The 19,291-nt window shown below is 42.5% G+C and overlaps 1 protein-coding gene across 1 annotated transcript; it reads right to left on the bottom strand.

Moving 5' to 3' along the window:
• Positions 1-6,103: 6,103 nt before the first annotated feature.
• Positions 6,104-10,540, bottom strand: LOC138750133 (SKI/DACH domain-containing protein 1-like). Its single transcript, XM_069912272.1, has one exon. The coding sequence runs from the start codon at positions 10,442-10,444 to the stop codon at positions 8,045-8,047; it is 2,400 nt and encodes a 799-aa protein (XP_069768373.1). The 5' UTR covers positions 10,445-10,540; the 3' UTR covers positions 6,104-8,044.
• Positions 10,541-19,291: the final 8,751 nt, after the last annotated feature.

The following is a 19,291-nucleotide window of genomic DNA, read 5'->3' as shown; positions in this document are numbered from 1 at the left end:
AATTTACGCTGGTGTTCAACATAAAAGGAAACTAATGGCGAGACTACATTAGGGAATTGCTGTGCTTTTATCAACTGTACGTTTGTCAATTGTACATTTGGCTCACAATCTTTAACATCTAGGCAATCATTTATTTTTAAAGCACAGGGTAAGGATTTATATTTCTAATAGAACCAAATACTCTTGACTAATTCCAGTTCTGTTCACTTTAACGGCGGAATACGATTTGTCAAATGCACGGTGTTTACCTGGTTATTTAGTGCAGAATAACTTCATATCCTGAAATGTGAGACAAGTAAATCCTTCAGATCTCTGGTGAATAGAGACAATATTACGAAAATATATTAAATATCGCGGTTACTAATGCCAACTGAAAACTGTCATTGTAAGACTCTTGCTAATATCAGTTGATCTGAAAAGTAATTTCTAATTCAAGAAAGGAGTGTGGATTGAAATTACATATGGATTCAAGTGTATCAATGAGGAACATGAAGTTTGCTGATCCTTTTCTACAATATGTTTTATCAGAGCTAGTTTCTTTCCACCAGTGGTCCAACTCACAATGCACAATGTAGTTTCTTTCCCCCATAGGTTTGAGGTGAAGCGAATTACAAGCCGAATTATAATGTTTTACGTCTAAATAGGTTCAGATTCCAATGTGGAAAAAAAAAAGAGACCGATTATAGAAATGTATTTCTGTGACTGGTCTGGATTAAATCATGTACCGTGGAAAACTGACTTTTAAATGTTCCACCTTTCTTAAATGTAAAGGATGGTCCAACTCTCTAAACTCCGCTTGTCACTGTCTCAGGGTTAGAAAGGGTCATCTTCAGTCAAGAGAGAGACATGCACACACACACACACGCACACACACATAAAATCTGCAGATGCGGGAATCTTCAGCAAAGTAAGAGCTAGTCAGGCAGCATCTAAGGGCAGAAATAGCCATCTCTACCCACGGATGCTGTCTAGCCGCTGAGTTCCTCCAGAAGTTGATTGGTAATTAAAATTGACAGTCTATATGAGCACAGCAGGTCTTCTCATGACACCAGTTTAATGCCGTATAGAATATTCCATCCATCACACTCTCCAAGGCCTCTGATCCATCCCCCTTCAAAGGACGATTTAAAATAGATTCTTTACTTTATTAATAGGACCCTAACCCTCCACCATCCCTCCGCAGGCTACTCCGCCTTCGACAATCCAAATCTGGAATACTTAATATCCCTAAACTGAGTGGTTTGCAACAGCTAGTCTTTGTCAAATTTGTTCATTGAAAACTGGTCCATATCTAGCTGGCTATTGATCCGCTGGGAAGAGATGGTCAGTACATGTGTTTTAAAGCATTTACAATGAAAATAGAGAATGGCATTGGAAATCATACTTAAGAGTCAAAATTAGATTATATTTGTGCAGGGAAGGTGATGGAGAGTTCGAGCTTCACAGGTTGTTTCTGATTTGGATATTGATTGGTGAACACATTGTGGGAATTATCAAAGTGCAGAATGGTTCATATTTCTTAAAAAAAATCACAAAAAATATCCATTTCTAATCATTAACGATCAGCAAATTGTCTCTGCAAGGGTTCAAGCTGCAGGTTTTGAGGTTATATCAAATATCTTCCAAAGTATTTTCCCCAAATATTAATTTGAATCCCCTTACATGATACGATAAGCATATGACCCTCCAGACCAGAGTTCCAGTTTCAACCTGGTAGGAGAAACCTATGTCCTTTCTATATTCCAGTAATCCTGTTACTATGGATCAAAGTCTATCTGTAAATCCAGGGCTCCCTATGATATTCCTGACAATACAAGCCATCCACCTCTTTAAGCATAGTTGGACTAATGATTAATCAACTTTCTGCTGTAGATTTGGAATCCCATTAGAAGTTACAGTCTGATGAAAAATCTAGCACTACCACCCTTTAACTCCCTGCAGGCACATACAATTTCTGTTTGAGTCTGAAAATAAGACAGGCAGACAGATGTATATCGGGCAGGGCACACAAATAGTACAATCACAATCAAAAATGGCAAAGTAAGCAAAGAATGGATGAACACAAAAGAAATCTCTTTGGACATCAATGCACAGAAAGTAAAATACATTTATATTTAGTACCATTGTGATGGAATATTTGGGAATTCTTTGGGAGATAAATTGGTTAAATTAGAGAGGGTTGCATACATACACACTTCAAAACAGATTTTATTTGAAATACTGAAGAATTCATGTTCAGTGACTTTACAGAAGCTATGGAGAATGATATGCACATTTCACAAGTAAGAGCTAATTTAAATTATGTCATTAAATGAATAGACTATTGTCTTGGAAGAGCCAGATTGTCTGTTTTGGACCTTTTTGTAAGTTTTTTGACCTTCCTACAAAGTGCTCACTCAGAGGTCATTGAGAGACTTGTTTAACTAAAACAACAGATGGGAGCAGAAGACTAACTCCTATTGTTCACTGGAGAAGGCCATAGGTTTTGTAAGTGAAAGAGAGAAGGAAATGCTGCTGGCAGTGTTAATCTCAGAAAGTGAAAGAGGAAGAAGGGAGTTTTTGACTGTGAGTGACACAGGAAAATTGTAACAAGCCAGGAGAAGCTTGTTGGATCTTAAACAGAAGCTCCAGAGCAGCAGATGACTGGAAGTGCTATCTGTCTGATGTTTCTCTTGGAAAAAGAGGAACGGAAAGAAACTCTGTGATAGCCTGAAAGAAAGAGGTTATCATCTGGAGAACTTTGATGGGGCAAGTTTCATCAGCAAGACATTGAGGTGACTAATGGTGATACCTCAGCTATGGAAATCCTGGAACAACAAATCTCTCTGTAAACCTACAAGAACTTTCTTGAGTGGTAAACATTTACCTTTCGAGCACCAAAGCCTGGTGAACTTTATACATGTTAAATTCTATGCACAGTATAAGAATTGTCTACAATCTGTGAACTTGGAAGAATGAGAAGTCAGATTGAACTGTGAACCAAAGAACTTTTCTTAAATTTACACACACGTTACAAACACATTCACTTAGAATTAGAAAGGGGTTAAGTTGGGTTAGTTAAGTTAATAGTGTTAAGTTAAAGTTTGATTTTGTTTTCATGCTTAAAGATAATTAAAATCAACTTTTGTTTAAGTAACTACTTGTCATGGTGAATATCTATTACTGGTGGGTTTTGGGGTCCATTGGGCTCAATAACATTTTATGGAGGTTTATCCAGTCAATTGAACACGAGTTTTGTGGGTTATTAGTCAATTGTTTTTTCCAAGCTGATTTAAACCTTGAGTGTGAAAAAAAAGCAGCAATGGAAGTTGATAATCTTTTGTTACAACATCACCTTCAGAGCTAAAAATAAGAGAAACTGATAGTTATTTCTAAGGCATTAAAACATTGGATGAGGAAGGTACAAATTCAGAGAATTATAGTGAAATATTATATAGGTGAGGAAAAATTTGTTGAGAAAGACTTAGAAGATTTTCCAGAGGATAGATCTGGGGATTTGTATTTAGAATTGGAGAAATTGAAGATGGAAGAAGAAAGAAAAAATCAAAGGGTGGAAGAGGAAATAGAGAATGTAATTTTGAGTTGCAGAGACAACAATATGAGGTAGACCAAGATGAAAAGCAAAGAGAAGATTAAAAAATAACCCAGAGGAAATATCAAGCAGAGGAAGCTGAAAGACAGAGAAAATATGTCTTGAAAAAGATTGAAAGGACAGATTGTATCAATTAGAGAGAATTAAAATTGAGAATGAGCAAAATGAAATCTGAGACTGTAACTCCTGGGGAGAGGTTTTTTGCTAGTAGAGGCAAATCTAGTGCTTCCTTCTGATGAGGGAGAAATAGAGACCTATTTTCAGCTCTTTGAAAATGTTGCTGAGAGCTCAAGATGGCCAAAAGTGGCCTCTAATGTTCCAAAGTGTATTGAAGGGTAAAGCACAAATTGCATACTCTAGCTTGACTGCACAGCAAGTGGCAAATTATGATACTGTTAAGCAAACTTCTGGTTCCAGAAGTGAAGAGACAAAAAAATTAGGAATTTGACAAGAACATGGAATCAATCTTTTATGGATTTAGCTCTGAAGAAATCTGTATGGTTTGACTGTTGATGCGCCTCAAAAGGAATAGATAATGATTTTGACAGATTGAGAGAATTTATATTAATTCAGGAAATTAAAATGTGTGTCCCAAAGGAGATTAAGTTAAACCTGGATGAGAGAGATATGGGGATGTGTTGACAAACTGCTGGATTAGCAAATAAATTTGCCCTTATTCACAAAAATCATCTCAGAATATTAGGGGAAATTAGAAAGTTTATGTGGAACAATCTAATAAGCCTACTTAGAGGATTAATATGGAGCAGGGTAGTAAGCCTGAAATTATGTCTGGAGAGCTCATTGGAAAGGATAGAACTTTTGTATTTGTATGTCACTTTTGTAAGAAATCTGGTCATGTTATTGTGAATTTTCTAGTACTGAAAAACAAAAAAAAAAGGTCTTACCAGAAGCATGTAGTCAAACAGTTGAATTTGGGCAGTGATGTTCCAAACCTGAAAAGGGTATCATGGATGTTTTCCAACCTTTTGATTCAGAGGTTTTTGTTTCAGTAAAGTAGGGAAAATCACAGGTTCCTGTTAAAATTCTTAGAGATACTGGGGCTGCACAGTCTTGATGGTACAAAGTGCTTAACTAACTACACGTCTTGGTGAATATCTATTGCTTCTGGGGTTTGGGGTCCTTTGGACTATCTATTTATCTATTTCCTGCCTTCTTTATTTTCTTCCAACCATTAGTAATATTTCAGTGTCCTGACTACTTGCACGTTAAATGATTTCTATCAATTCATCCTCTCGTTATTTAATTTTATTTTACTCATTTATTAATCCACAATCAGAATATTCGATGGTTTATCTTTTTACGTGTTTGGACAACAGCTATTAAAACGAGTTGAAAGGAAACATTATTAAAATTAAAATTGGGCCTGGCACGTGAGCTCAACTCAGTTCCCGGTGACAAAGCTCGGATTGTAATTCATCTTTACAGCCACACTTTACAGCGATATCCTACGTTTTAAGTGCAGGACTCGATAAATGATGGGGAAATTAGCTTTTTTTTGGCGTCATCTTTATTTAAGTAATGCTTAGCACAACTGAGGAATACATTTTAATTTCCTAAAGGTATTAAAATCACATTTCAGATGAAAGCCCCTCTCAGTTATTGAAGCAAAACCGAGGACAACTCTGGTGCTGAGAAGCAGTTCTTTGTGGACAAGTGGCGGCGGTATCCAGCGAAATGGGGAGACCGTGCGGGTCGCTCGAGTTCGTATTACCATCTTCCTCGAAAAGGGCTCATTTTACCCATTTGAATTCCTTTAGATTATGTAAAATGTTCCACCGCGTGTCTTTTTTGTAAAACACCGCGAGACTTGGGTTTAAAATACACGGGAGTGCTACGCATTCCACTTTTCCCACTGATAGTTTTCCTTTTAATCTTTAAAGGAGCTGGAGTCACCATTCGCCCCCTCTCCGACAAAGAACAGCGGTCTCTCTGACGCTCCTGCAGCAGGGCCTTCCTATTTAAACCCCATCAGTTCAGTACAATTATCCATCTCACTTAAATGACACTGTAAGCGAATGTGTGCAACATTTGAACCTTTTTTTTCAGCCCGCAACCAACATGTAGCAGTTCCTTTGACCTTAAGGGTGAGAGTAATTTGAGCTGATACCTTCACTGGACTCTGCATTATGTAAATAAACGACCCCCATCTTGGCAGAAATGCAACTGTCTTCTCTGTATGTGCGCTGGGGGGTGGGGTGAGTGGGATAGATAGATTTAAAATCTTTTGAGAACTGGTCAGGGCCCCTTCCAACGACTTACGCTCAATGTGTTTTGCATCATACTAATTCAAAACTGGTCCTTGAGCGTATCTTGCTAGCGCTGTTATTGAAACATTGTATAAATAATCCTTCTAAAACGTGCAAGGCCATCGCCATATTTTACATCTATTCTTTTGGTGAAAATACTATAATTTAAACTCCTCATTCCGAAAACAGAATGATGTTCCACAATGAAGCCTTGCTCATCCCTGCTACAACAAAAGAGAGAAACTTAACGGGTGCTAAACTTTTATTTATTTTCTATGGCTCTCTGAAACCAACTAAATAAATAACTGAGGAATAAATGTTAATTTCCAAAAGATATTACAATCACATTTCAGCTCAGAATCAGTCTGAAAGAAACTAATGACTGGAATATTGCGGGGGCTTAATCAGTAATGCATGCCCCGGTGCATTAACCTCTCTTCCTCCGGAGTCCAACTGATGAGCATTTAAACGGAAGGTTACTGTGTTTCTCCTGCAAATAATACATCCAATTATTTAGGGGCAACGTAGATACCACACACACACACACACAGAGTCATAAAGATCCCCAACCTAATACATGGATATGTACATACAGATGCGTACATACAACATACTCATATACACACACAGCACACAAAACACTCTCAAACACACACGCACAAGCACACACACACAAACACAACACAAAATACACGCAGAAATGCACACAATATGCTCACACACACAAGGACACGCTCCCGTTTTCCCTCTTCAGTGGAATTTCAATTCCACTAAAATCATTAAAACAATGATTTAAATTAAATTTCAGAATAGCTGGTCAATATCTTTACAACTTGAAGAGAAAACAAACATTTTAAAAATCAAGAAATATGGTAAAAATTTATGACAACGCTCCACCCATTACAAAAGATGACAGATGCTCCCTCCTACTTTTAATTAAGGCCTACTGAGGGAACCGAAATAAGCAATACAAAAGATTGTTGTTTTTGGGATGATCCAATTCTTAAAACATATTAACCAGAGAAAACCACAACAAAACCCCCATCCACCCTTTCCAGATCCCACCTTCTGATTACTCTGAGGGGACAAATAAAGATTGTTTGCTGTTGGTTCTATGCATTGTTTAAAAATGCATTCGCTTAATAAATTTGGTTCATCCAGCGAGGTTCCTTTCATAACATAACATAATAACAATTACACCACGGAAACAGGCCATTAGGCCCTTCTAGTCCACACCGAACCAAACACCCCTTTCTAGTCCCACCTCCCTGCACAATGCCCATAACCCTCCATCTTCTTCTCATCCATATACCTGTCCAACCTTTTCTTAAATAATACAATTGACTCTCCCGGAAGATCATTCCACATGGCTACCACTCTCTGAGTAAAGAAGTTCCCCCTCATGTTACCTCTAAACCTCTGCCCCTTAATTCTTAACTCATGTCCTCTTGTTTTAATCTTTCCTCCTCTTAACAGAAATAGTCTATCCACATCCACTCTGTCTATCCCTTTCATAATCTTAAATACTTCTATCAAATCCCCTCTCAACCTTCTACGCTCCAAAGAATAAAGACCTAATCTGTCCAATCTCTCCCTATACTCTAGATGCTTAAACCCAGGTAACATTCTGGTAAACCTTCTCTGCACTCTCTCCACTCTGTTTATATCCTTCCTATAATTAGGCGACCAGAACTGCATACAGAACTCCAAATTAAGCCGCACCAACATCTTATACAATCTCAACATCACCTCCCAACTCCTATATTCCATGCAATGATTGATAAAGGCCAGCATACTAAAAGCCCATGGATATAAGTTGATTGCACAAGTAAAATAAATAGTGCAAAGCTACAGAGAGGTTTGTATAGTTCCGGGACGAAATTCTGATTGTTTCCCTTTCCAGCATCACTATTATACACTTCAGTTTCGAAAGAAATATTGTATATCTCCCGATTTTATTTTTGCTTCATTGTGACGGGGTCCTCTTTTTTGTTGGGATTGTGGCTGATATTCATTTGGGAAGAAGTGACTCTCAATTAGGACTGCAAACTATATTTCCCGATTTGATTGTTTTTCAGTCTGGAGATGTCATAAATGAGAATTTTTGTCAGGACCAATTCCACTAGCAAAAGCTCTGCAGAATCTCACTCGTCGCCAAAATGCTTTTAAACACAAGTGTTGCGGGTTAAAAGCTAAAGCCCCTGAATTTATGGCTTGGTGGAAGGGGTATCGCGGTGCCCCCGATTTGCCATCTCCACACCGGGTGAGCTTTCTGCATTGAGCAGGAATGGTTGGAACAAAAGGAATAAGCAGGGCGCAGATCGCCATCGTCCCCTACGACCAACGAAGGCGGAGAGGGGAAATTGCCCATGAGACTAAAAGCTTTCTTGACTGGTGTTGCTAATCCGCAGGCGACACGTTTGCACTTTGCCGAGTCTTTCAGTAAATTCGCCTTTTTGCCTGTCGCGGTGACCCAAGATGGGATGGCGTCAGGTGATTTTGCTGGACATCTTTTAGAGGTAAGCTGTTTGTCACGCTTGGAAGGGACCTGTTTCTTTTTTGCACCATTGTCCCACCTACCAACGGGAGAAACCTTGCTTTGTAAAGTGCTGCGATTTTGTACTCCTTTTGAGGTAGAATGTTTGGGTCGGTGGATGGTCCTGGTGTGGTCCCTCACCGATTGCAATCCACCGTTTGCATTCAGGTGGATACTCGAGGTGAGCTGTGCTTTCCGTCGGTTCCTCTTGAGGCCATCGTTCCCCGGACTCTCGCTCTCTCCCAAATTCCAAAGGCCCTCTCTGTGAATGGGATCAATGTCGCTCGGGACCCTCAGCTGGACTTGTAGGTGAGTTCGAGACACCTTGTCAACTGTAGAATTCTGGCTTAAATCAGAGCCCTTAAAAGTTTGCTTAATTCGTCCCTCTTGCCGGGCGTTGAGGGGAGGCGAGAATGCCTGGTCCCTCTCGATGGTTTTCAAATAGTTCTTGCCGAGGCTGAGCGCTGTGGATGCACCGGGCCGTGTTTCTGAACGCAATAAATCCCTTTGTTGTAAGCAATGTGAGCTTTCTTTGAGACTGGGTTGAGAGGCCCCACGCTTTGCAAAGTTGTCTGGGGTCAGATGGGGCGGTTGAGTGGGATTCCTCGCTGGTTCTGGCTGATTCACGGCGACCTCTGTGGCTGAAGGCTGACGGCCGTTCTTGTCCCCGGTCCTGCCGTCTTTGGCGTGAATCGAGGGTCCGTGTCCCGGCTGGCGGCAGATCGGGCGTGACTGAGGCGCACCCCCGAGGTAAAGTGATTGGCGTTCCCCCGCCGTGAGCTCCGGCCTCTCCTCCGGTCCGGGCTGTCCCGGGACACCAGGGGGTTTGTGGGAGAGACTGGGTAACGTGGCTCGCCTGAAGCGGATGCTGTGCAGCGAGGCGCCGCTGAAAGCCGAGCTGCAATCGGAGGCCGAAGAGCTTTCGTCGTCGCTGCTGCAGCCAGAGAGAAGCGATTCTCCTTCGTCTTCATCCGTCGAGCAGAAATCCGAGTCGTTCTCCGGATCTAAGCTGCAATCTGAGTCGCTGGAGCATCCGAGAGAGGCTCCCTGGCCCGTCTGGGCACAGCGAGTTTCACTCAAAGCCTTTGTATCTCCGCAAAGCACCATTCTTTTCACGGACTTCAAGGTTGGCGTCGGTAAGGATGAATTATAGTTTCCGATAAACCCACTTCCCGCAATTTTGCTTTGGTTACAGCAAGAATATTTCGCCTTGAAGTGAACAGGGCCGTCCGCTCCCTTTAATCGAACTGCAAAGGCGGGTGAATAACGGCAGGCCACCTCCTGGTAAAAACCATCCCGCTGCCGGTACACCGGACAGAAGGTGGATTTCTCAACATTTTCATACTTTGTCAAGCCTTGTCCTGCAGCATCGGTGATGGATCGGCAGTCGGACCGCTCAGACACACCACACTCTTCAAATGATTCGACCACAGGGTTGGAGCCCTCCTCGCACCCCATGCCAGGGCTCCGAGTCCGCCAGAACACCGTCCTCTCCCGGCAGAAACCCGACAAGTAACCGGAGTCCGGGTGGCTGGAGAACTGCCCTTTCTCTCTCACCTTTACCTTGACTTTATTCTTGGTGCACTCGGGGGCTTTATAAACCGTGTACAGAGCCTCTAGATCCTCCTTGGAAATCAGTGTGCATTTGACTGCACGCGTTGGCACGGATTTAATGGCTTTGAGAGTCCGCAGTTCCTGCAAATCGCAGCGACGCCTTTTGATTTTCAAGTACTCCATTCGCTTTCGGATTGTGGTCCTGGGAACGTGCGTGAACAGATCGGCCAGCACTTGAGACAAGGCGAACATTTGCTTCCCGTTGATTCGCAGGTAACCCAGTTTAACCCCGAATATATCCAAATGCCCAAATTTAAATCCTTCCAGGGTAACATTTGACATGTAATCCACGCATTTTGGAAGAATCCCAACCATTGTATTCTCCATACAAAAAAGAATGAGACCAGCTCTGCCATTAATTAAATGTTGTAAATTGAAATGGCGCAAAAGGCGACACGAAGGTTGAAATAAATAATATTTGTGTAGATTCTGCATGTAATCGCAGCATTTTGGCGCCTGCTTAATTTAAGAAGCAACATAACCGAGATATTTAAGATGGTTTTTCCAACTCCATTCTACTTCCTTACTGGAGTAAAGTTCTCAATACAAGCACACTTGTCCTGAGACACTCCACCAAATAATTTCCTTCAACTCAAAGCTGATTGGACACTTTCCACATGTGATGCAATAAAAGCCGATTTTCAACCCCCTCCCAGCCTCGAACTCCACCTCCACCCCCCAAAACACTCATAACCGCCTGAACAGCAAGTAGACATTACATCAAATGTATCCCGCATGCATTTCCGCTGTTAAAGCGAGTTTTCGTTATTATCTAGGTACCAAGACTCTTTAAACGTCCAACGCAAACATGCATGTTCTATGACGTTTGAATCTTATATTCTTCCACAGTCGTAAATCAAACCGCATGCTAACACATTTGAGCAGCTCCTAATTATGCAATGCTTATGTTTATAAACCGCCTGGATCCTGGAGGTAACGTGTGTAAGTTGCAGGACCCCGTGAATTGTGAGTTTACTCATTTTGAGAGATTCTCACAAATTCAATCTTTCATTTGGACCGGCTTTATCTGGACAGTTATAATCAAGGCGACTGCAGAATAATTCCCTCAGGTCCCAATGTCGGAAAGATTTTAACGTAATTCTCACCCAAAATATGGAAGACTGTAGATTATGTTTCGAATGGTTTTTTCTTTCTCTCAATTAAAATTCCCAATATTTTAATGAACTATTTAATGTAAAATAAATTCAAATCCTTGGCATTTTGATATTCTCATTCAGCGTCCTTTGGAACCACGTTTTGTGTCTCAGTTTGATCCATTGTTTAATCAGGAGCACCTGGATGATATGTTCAGGGAAAATCCAACAGAATTCCACATCTTCCTGTACATACTGACTGTAATTCCAAACTGGGCGCAACATTACTTCAACGAAAATGACACAAAATCCGTGCTCACGTTTTCCACGATAATTTTAGAAACCCTGTCTGAAAGGGGAAAATTTTACACGCTTCAAGTATTAAACCCGAGATTAATTCAAGTGATATTTAATTGCTAGTTAAAGCTTGAGTTGAGCGTTTCCTGCGGCTGAAATTCTCCTTCACAAACGACTTGCATTTAATTTTATTCATTCAATTCCTTGGCATTTTAATATTCTCAATGAACAATCATCCGTTTTTTTACTTCTCTGGTTATATTATACAAGCCGTTTATTGATTCACGTCACAAATTCATGCTGGCGAGAATTCATCCGGGCTTACTAAACTATTGATCGAGTTCCTGTAAATTAGCATCCACCACAATTAAAGAACAAACTGGCGACAACGCGGAAACACGACTCGAGATTAAATAAAGTTTAGCATTATCGACTGGTATTATCTTAGAGAATGTGTTAGAGAGGCCATCTGTGTGATCAGAATGGATTTATTTGTTTAATTGGAAGCAAAATGAGGAAAGACTTTATATATTACAAAGTTGAGACGACCATTCCCCTCGTGCCAAGCTTGACCCAGTCACCTCCCAGTCATTTCATTGAAAAGCCATACAACAGGAAATGTTATTTCTTTTTTTACATTAAGCCAGAAATTAAAATTCGGAGGAACCCATTGGGATGCATGTTATATCAACCTAAAATATTTGCACATTCATCTTATTTTCCTATTCTGCTTTGCCCGAAAGCTTCCCAAATGCAACCCGTTAAACCCTGCTGAGTTTCTCCAGCTTTGTGTTTTTACTTATCTTTATTTGACCCATCACGTTTTCTGACACATTTCTAGCGGGCACAGGAACAGGCCGCACAAAGCATGATGTCCAAATCACACCGAAACTCTGCTGCTTGCATTAGAGTCCTCCATCCACTTTATTTCAAGCATTAATAAATAAAACACGAATGTCTGCAGACACCGTGATTGAAGTAAGAACTCAATGCTGGAGAAACTCAGCAGGTCAAACAGTGTCCTTTATATAGCAAAGGTACAAAGGACACTGTTTGACCTGCTGAGTTTCTCCAGCATTGTGTTTTAACTTATTTTCATTTTATGCATAATTTTTCAATAGTTCAATTTTTAAAAGTCAATAGTTAAAGCGGAACCTAATTTAGAGGAGATTTGTGACCCAGCTATTTCTCTCTCCCCCCCCCCCCCCACCGCCCACGAACTCCTACGGTCACGATAAATGTTGTCAAACTTAATTAAATAAACTGTTTCTGAAACACTCTCAGGGAGGAGTCGTGTTCCCATCTCCTCTCACACTTTCAGTTTGTTTTATGGACAGGAAGTTCCCTCGTTATGTTTTAAACTCACCAGCATTTGTTTATTTGTCCACTCAAGGACAAAATCGTACTGAAAAGTCGATTGCTTTTAGTTATTGGGGTTTCAATGCAGGTAATCGGCGCCGCGTCTTTCTGCAAGAGACAAGGACTACAGTTCAAACACTGGCTGGACTATTCTATCAAATACAGCAATTTTCTAATGGATTTGCTCCGCTCTCCCGCTCTTTCCAGTTTCTGGTTTGTTTTGGGTCAGGATAGCCCTGAATCTTCGTGCTCAAACCGATACTCTTACTAAAGTTTTAAAAAAAATCACTTAAACTAATCAGTCCGAGCCCTTTATCAGGAAGTCAATAGATATGGTGGGTGGGGGGGGAGGGGAGTGCGATAATGTAGACGTCGACCTCTGGATTCCTTGCTCTGTCACGCACAGGAATGACCCTGGTCCGGCTGGTAACAGAGGGTGGCAAGCTCTGGTACCTCAATGCAGCTCGGCCTTCCTTCCTTCCTTCTTTCTTCCCTTCCTTCCTTCCTTCCTTCTCCCTTTCTCTCTCATTCTCTTTCTCCCCTTTCTTTCTCCTTCACTTTTTTCTCTCTTCACTCTCTCTCCTTTCCTCTCTTTTGTTCACCCTTGTTCTCTTTTTCTTCTATCCAATCGATAGATCTATCTGCATCCATCTCTCTACACATATTCTCACATGTTTATGAGCATCACACATGCATATGTGGTTTGTATAAATCTATGGCATGTACCTGTATAGAAATATTTATATTTTTCTGTAGAAACATGTGCAGATACGTTGTGAATTTATATATGCAGCTTTATGCATATATCGGTACTTGTGTTTTTAGGGAAACACAATGGATATGTCTCTTTATGTGTCCTTATACATGAATATGTATTTGGATTTATGTATATTTGAAATTAAATACAATAACACATATAATATACATGCATACAAATGCAGGGATGCCTACACTTAAATACAATGGATTGTGTATGTTTATGTGTTTTTCTCTCTCGCTGTAGTATTTTATCTAATTGTAGAGTCTGCATATATACTTTAATCATACTATGCATATTAATGTAATGACACACACAGAGTATATTTACACACTTGCTTCTGTTTACTTGTGTGTTTTTATAACCCTTTGGTGTCAGGTCATTGCACCTATTGTTTCAAAAACCTAAAGCCGGGATCAGCCATTTTGCCCAAGAAACCTTCAAAATCCACCAAACAAATTTAATGTCTCAATAAACAACCAGGCGCTTTAAAACAGTGGTTTTCAAACTGCCCTCTTCTAAACTTACATTCCAGCTTAAGCAATTCCTATGCCTTGGGTGCTCTGTGATTAGTAAGTGATTGCTTAAGGTGGTATATCAGAGGAAGGAAAAGGGTTTGAAAACCACTGTTTTAATTGTACCTAATTGACTCACTATGTGTATGATTTTATAACTCCAAAGGAAATGGGCCAATGACAATTTTTCTCAAGCAAAATATTTCAGTAACAATTGGGTCTAGAGCAGTGATTCTCAACCTTCCCTTCCCACTCACACACCACCTTAAGTAATCCCTTACTAATCATAGAGCACTTATGACACTCGGTTCCTTCCCACTCACATACCACCTTAAGCCATCCCTTATCAATCATAGAACACTTAAGGCATACGGATTACTTAAAGAGGAAAGTGAGTTTAATGGGGGGGGGGCGGTGGGAGAGCAATTTAAAATTCACTGTTAAACATTTGAAAGAAAATCAGTTTCTGTCACAACGATTCCCCAAATAACAGGATGCAGATGTCAGAAGCACACGGCAAAGATACTGTGCCAGATGAAAAGGCAAGGGAAGTTCGGTAAACTCTGGTTAGTGTCGTTGCATGGATTCATTCTATAACCATGATGTCCTATGAACCTGGTTTAGAGTGAAACTAAAAATTAACAACCTTTAGAACCACTCCCCTCTTCTATTGTAAAGAAATTGATATTCCTCCATCGTTATTTTTAATTGATGAGTGCTATTTGGGCATATTTATCTGTGTGTTAATATTTTGGTCAATAGCAAATCTAAATCTTAAGATTAGACTGGTTGTTAATCAGGAATACAGGCATGATATGGCAATCTTACCGGGTCTCTTTAAAATATGCACATCTAAACACAAACACAAAGATGTGAAATGTATAAACAGTCTTAGGTACATATTGTTTAAGAACAAAAGAAGCATTTGAGACATGTAATCTCACCCTTGCAGGACACTCCTTTTCTCTTCTTTTCTTTTTCTTTGGCTTGGCTTCGCGGACGAAGATTTATGGAGGGGGTAAAAAGTCCACGTCAGCTGCAGGCTCGTTTGTGGCTAACAAGACCGATGCGGGACAGGCAGACACGATTGCAGCGGTTGCAGGGGAAAATTGGTTGGTTGGGGTTGGGTGTTGGGTTTTTCCTCCTTTGCCTTTTGTCAGTGAGGTGGGCTCTGCGGTCTTCTTCAAAGGACGTTGCTGCCCGCCAAACTGTGAGGCACCAAGATGCACGGTTTGAGGCGTTATCAGCCCACTGGCGGTGGTCAATGTGGCAGGCACCAAGAGATTTCTTTAGGCAGTCCTTGTACCTTTTCTTTGGTGCACCTCTGTCACGGTGGCCAGTGGAGAGCTCGCCATATAACACGATCTTGGGAAGGCGATGGTCCTCCATTCTGGAGACGTGACCCATCCAGCGCAGCTGGATCTTCAGCAGCGTGGACTCGATGCTGTCGACCTCTGCCATCTCGAGTACTTCGACGTTAGGGATGTAAGCGCTCCAATGGATGTTGAGGATGGAGCGGAGACAACGCTGGTGGAAGCGTTCTAGGAGCCGTAGGTGGTGCCGGTAGAGGACCCATGATTCGGAGCCGAACAGGAGTGTGGGTATGACAACGGCTCTGTATACGCTTATCTTTGTGAGGTTTTTCAGTTGGTTGTTTTTCCAAACTCTTTTGTGTAGTCTTCCAAAGCGCTATTTGCCTTGGCGAGTCTGTTGTCTATCTCATTGTCGATCCTTGCATCTGATGAAATGGTGCAGCCGAGATAGGTAAACTGGTTGACCGTTTTGAGTTTTGTGTGCCCGATGGAGATGTGGGGGGGCTGGTAATCATGGTGGGGAGCTGGCTGATGGAGGACCTCAGTTTTCTTCAGGCTGACTTCCAGGCCAAACATTTTGGCAGTTTCCGCAAAGCAGGACGTCAAGCGCTGAAGAGCTGGCTCTGAATGGGCAACTAAAGCGGCATCGTCTGCAAAGAGTAGTTCACGGACAAGTTTCTCTTGTGTCTTGGTGTGAGCTTGCAGGCGCCTCAGATTGAAGAGTCTGCCATCCGTGCGGTACCGGATGTAAACAGCGTCTTCATTGTTGGGGTCTTTCATGGCTTGGTTCAGCATCATGCTGAAGAAGATTGAAAAGAGGGTTAGTGCCAGAACACAGCCTTGCTTCACGCCATTGTTAATGGAGAAGGGTTCAGAGAGCTCATTGCTGTATCTGACCCGACCTTGTTGGTTTTCGTGCAGTTGGATAATCATGTTGAGGAACTTTGGGGGACAATCGATGCACTCTAGTATTTGCCAAAGCCCTTTCCTGCTCACGGTGTCGAAGGCTTTGGTGAGGTCAACAAAGGTGATGTAGAGTCCTTTGTTTTGTTCTCTGCATTTTTCTTGGAGCTGTCTGAGGGCAAAGACCATGTCAGTAGTTCCTCTGTTTGCGCGAAAGCCGCACTGTGATTCTGGGAGAATATTCTCGGAGACACTAGGTATTATTCTATTTAGTAGAATCCTAGCGAAGATTTTGCCTGCAATGGAGAGCAACGTGATTCCCCTGTAGTTTGAGCAGTCTGATTTCTCGCCTTTGTTTTTGTACAGGGTGATGATGGTGGCATCACGAAGATCCTGAGGCAGTTTACCTTGGTCCCAACAAAGCTTGAAAAACTCATGCAGTTTGGCATGCAGAGTTTTGCCGCCAGCCTTCCAGACTTCTGGGGGGATTCCATCCATACCTGCTGCTTTGCCACTTTTCAGTTGTTCGATTGCCTTATATGTCTCATCCAGGGTGGGAACCTCATCCAGCTCTAGCCTTAGGGGCTGTTGAGGGAGCTGGAGCAGGGCAGAATCTTGGACTGAGCGGTTGGCACTGAAAAGAGATTGGAAGTGTTCTGACCATCGGTTGAGGATGGAGATCTTGTCGCTGAGGAGGACTTTGCCGTCTGAGCTGCGCAGCGGGCTTTGGACTTGGGGTGAGGGGCCGTACAATACTTTTAGAGCCTCGTAGAAACCCCTGAAGTCGCCAATGTCCGCGCTGAGCTGGGTTTGTTTGGCGAGGCTAGTCCACTACTCATTTTGGATCTCCCGGAGTTTGCGCTGAAGTTGGATGCATGCGCGACGGAAGGCTTGTTTCTTCTCTGGACAGGACGGCTTTGTAAGGTGAGCCTGGTGGGCAGCTCGCTTCTTTGCCAGCAGCTCCTGGATTTCCTGGCTGTTTCCGTCAAACCAGTCCTTGTTTTTCCTGGAGGAGAAGCCCAGTACCTCTTCAGTGGATTGCAGTATGGTAGTCTTCAACTGATCCCAGAGGGTTTCAGGGGACGGGTCCGTGAGGCGGGTTGCATCGTCGAGCTTTGCTTTGAGGTTTGCCTGGAAGTTTCCTCTCGCTTCGTCTGACTGCAGGTTTCCAACATTGAACCTCTTTCTGGGGGCTTTATTGTTCCTGGGCTTTGGTTTGAAGTTAAGGTTGAGCTTGCAGCGAACCAGCCGGTGGTCAGTGTGGCATTCCGCACTAGTCATGACCCTGGTGTGGAGCACATCTCGTTTGTCACTTTCTCGCACCAGGATGTAGTCCAGGAGGTGCCAGTGTTTGGATCGGGGATGCATCCAGGTGGTCTTAAGGCTGTCCCTCTGCTTAAAAAGGGTGTTTGTAATGACAAGCCGCTGTTCTGCGCAGAGCTCCAACAGGAGGCGCCCATTGTCGTTGCACTTGCCGACGCCATGCTTGCCCAGGATTCCTGGCCAGGTTTCTGAGTCTTTGCCGACACGAGCGTTGAAGTCGCCCAGGATGACAACCTTGTCGGCTGTAGGGGTGCGTTGGATGAGGTTGCGCAGGTCGGTGTAGAACTTGTCCTTTTCTGCTGGTTCCGCCTGGAGGGTTGGAGCATAGACACTGATGAGGGTGATGTGACACTTGTTTTGAAGGGGGAGTCGCATGGACATGATTCGGTCCGAGAGGCCTGTCGGAAGGTTTTCGAGTTTGGAGGCAATGAAGCTCTTGACCATGAAGCCTACACCAGATAGGCGTCGTTCATCCGAAGGCTTGCCAGACCAGTAGAGTGTGTAGCCCGCGCCGCGTTCTTGGAGGCTGCCTACATCTGCCAGGCGGACTTCATTGAGAGCGGCTATGTCGATGTCAAGTCTGAGGAGTTCATGTGCAATGAGGGCAGACCGACGTTCAGGTCGGTGGCTGTCAGCCTTGTCTAGCATGGTTCTGATGTTCCAGCATGCTAGCTTGAGTTTGTGAGCATCTTTTGAGGGGGAGGACGTGGAGGGGGAGGACATGGAGGGGGAGGACGTGGAGGGGGAGGACGTGGACCTGTCCTCGGGCCTGCGCAAATGAGCTTTTAGGTGGAGTGCAGTGCGCGCAGTACTGGCCCCACCCTTTACACCCATGGTTCGTGTGCCGTGGCCAAGCAAGCTGGGACGTGGCAGCGAGGTCCTTGGGTCGTAGGTTTTATATCGGAGTGGCCTTCTCCTCTGCAGGTTTCTTACCCGGGCTGGAGGGGCCTGCCTCCCCTCCTAGGTCGGTCCATACTGCCCGGACCGGGGCCGAGGCTGCCGCAGCTCCTTTTCTATAGACCTAATATAAATGCTCGCTTATTTTGTTTTGTGTTCAATGTCAATCATCCCCTCATTAAGATCCCAGCGTCATATATTTCTTAATTCTTTTACAGCCACACAATCACAAATATTTACAAATACGCGGCCGTCTGCTCCAAATGCACACATGATATGATTCATACAAGTTCTCTCATCTAAATGTCTGTATTTTTATGGATAATAATATATAACACATAAATATCCCTCATTTGGCATTGTGCCACATATATCTGTCCCTACAAATAATACACTGTCTCACATGCCCATCTCAGGGTATCCCCCCAAAAAAAAACTGTTTTCAGGCTCTTAAACCTCTCCGTACTACCCTAACCATAAACTGCTTCTATACTATTGAAACGGTCACCTTTTTCTTGTACAAGATGCAGCTGTGATAATTTATTTATCTGGCCTTTTATATTTATTGCATCTTTTCTGTCTTGGCGTGTTGTGATAATTAATGTATTATTATTAATGTAGTTGGTGCGTCGTTCATACGTGTGTGGCTGCAGAGTAAAAATTCAGGTAAACCTGTATATTGTACTCATGTGTATGAAAAGGAAACTCATTAACAGCGTCTCAATTATAGCTATAACCTCTCAAAAATCCACACCGCTTCATTTTCTGACAAATATTGCAAATATACACACACAAATATACACTAAGGCACACAAACACATACA

This window comes from Narcine bancroftii, assembly GCF_036971445.1.
Source record: "Narcine bancroftii isolate sNarBan1 chromosome 12 unlocalized genomic scaffold, sNarBan1.hap1 SUPER_12_unloc_2, whole genome shotgun sequence".
Classification (NCBI taxonomy): domain Eukaryota; kingdom Metazoa; phylum Chordata; class Chondrichthyes; order Torpediniformes; family Narcinidae; genus Narcine; species Narcine bancroftii.
The sequence above is the reverse complement of the archived record's forward strand: the minus strand, read 5'-3'. Positions and strand labels throughout refer to the sequence as shown.

Bases quoted from the DNA above. Each gene is read 5' to 3' on its own strand.
- LOC138750133 (XM_069912272.1), bottom strand. From the start codon at position 10,444: ATGCAGAATCTACACAAATATTATTTATTTCAACCTTCGTGTCGCCTT.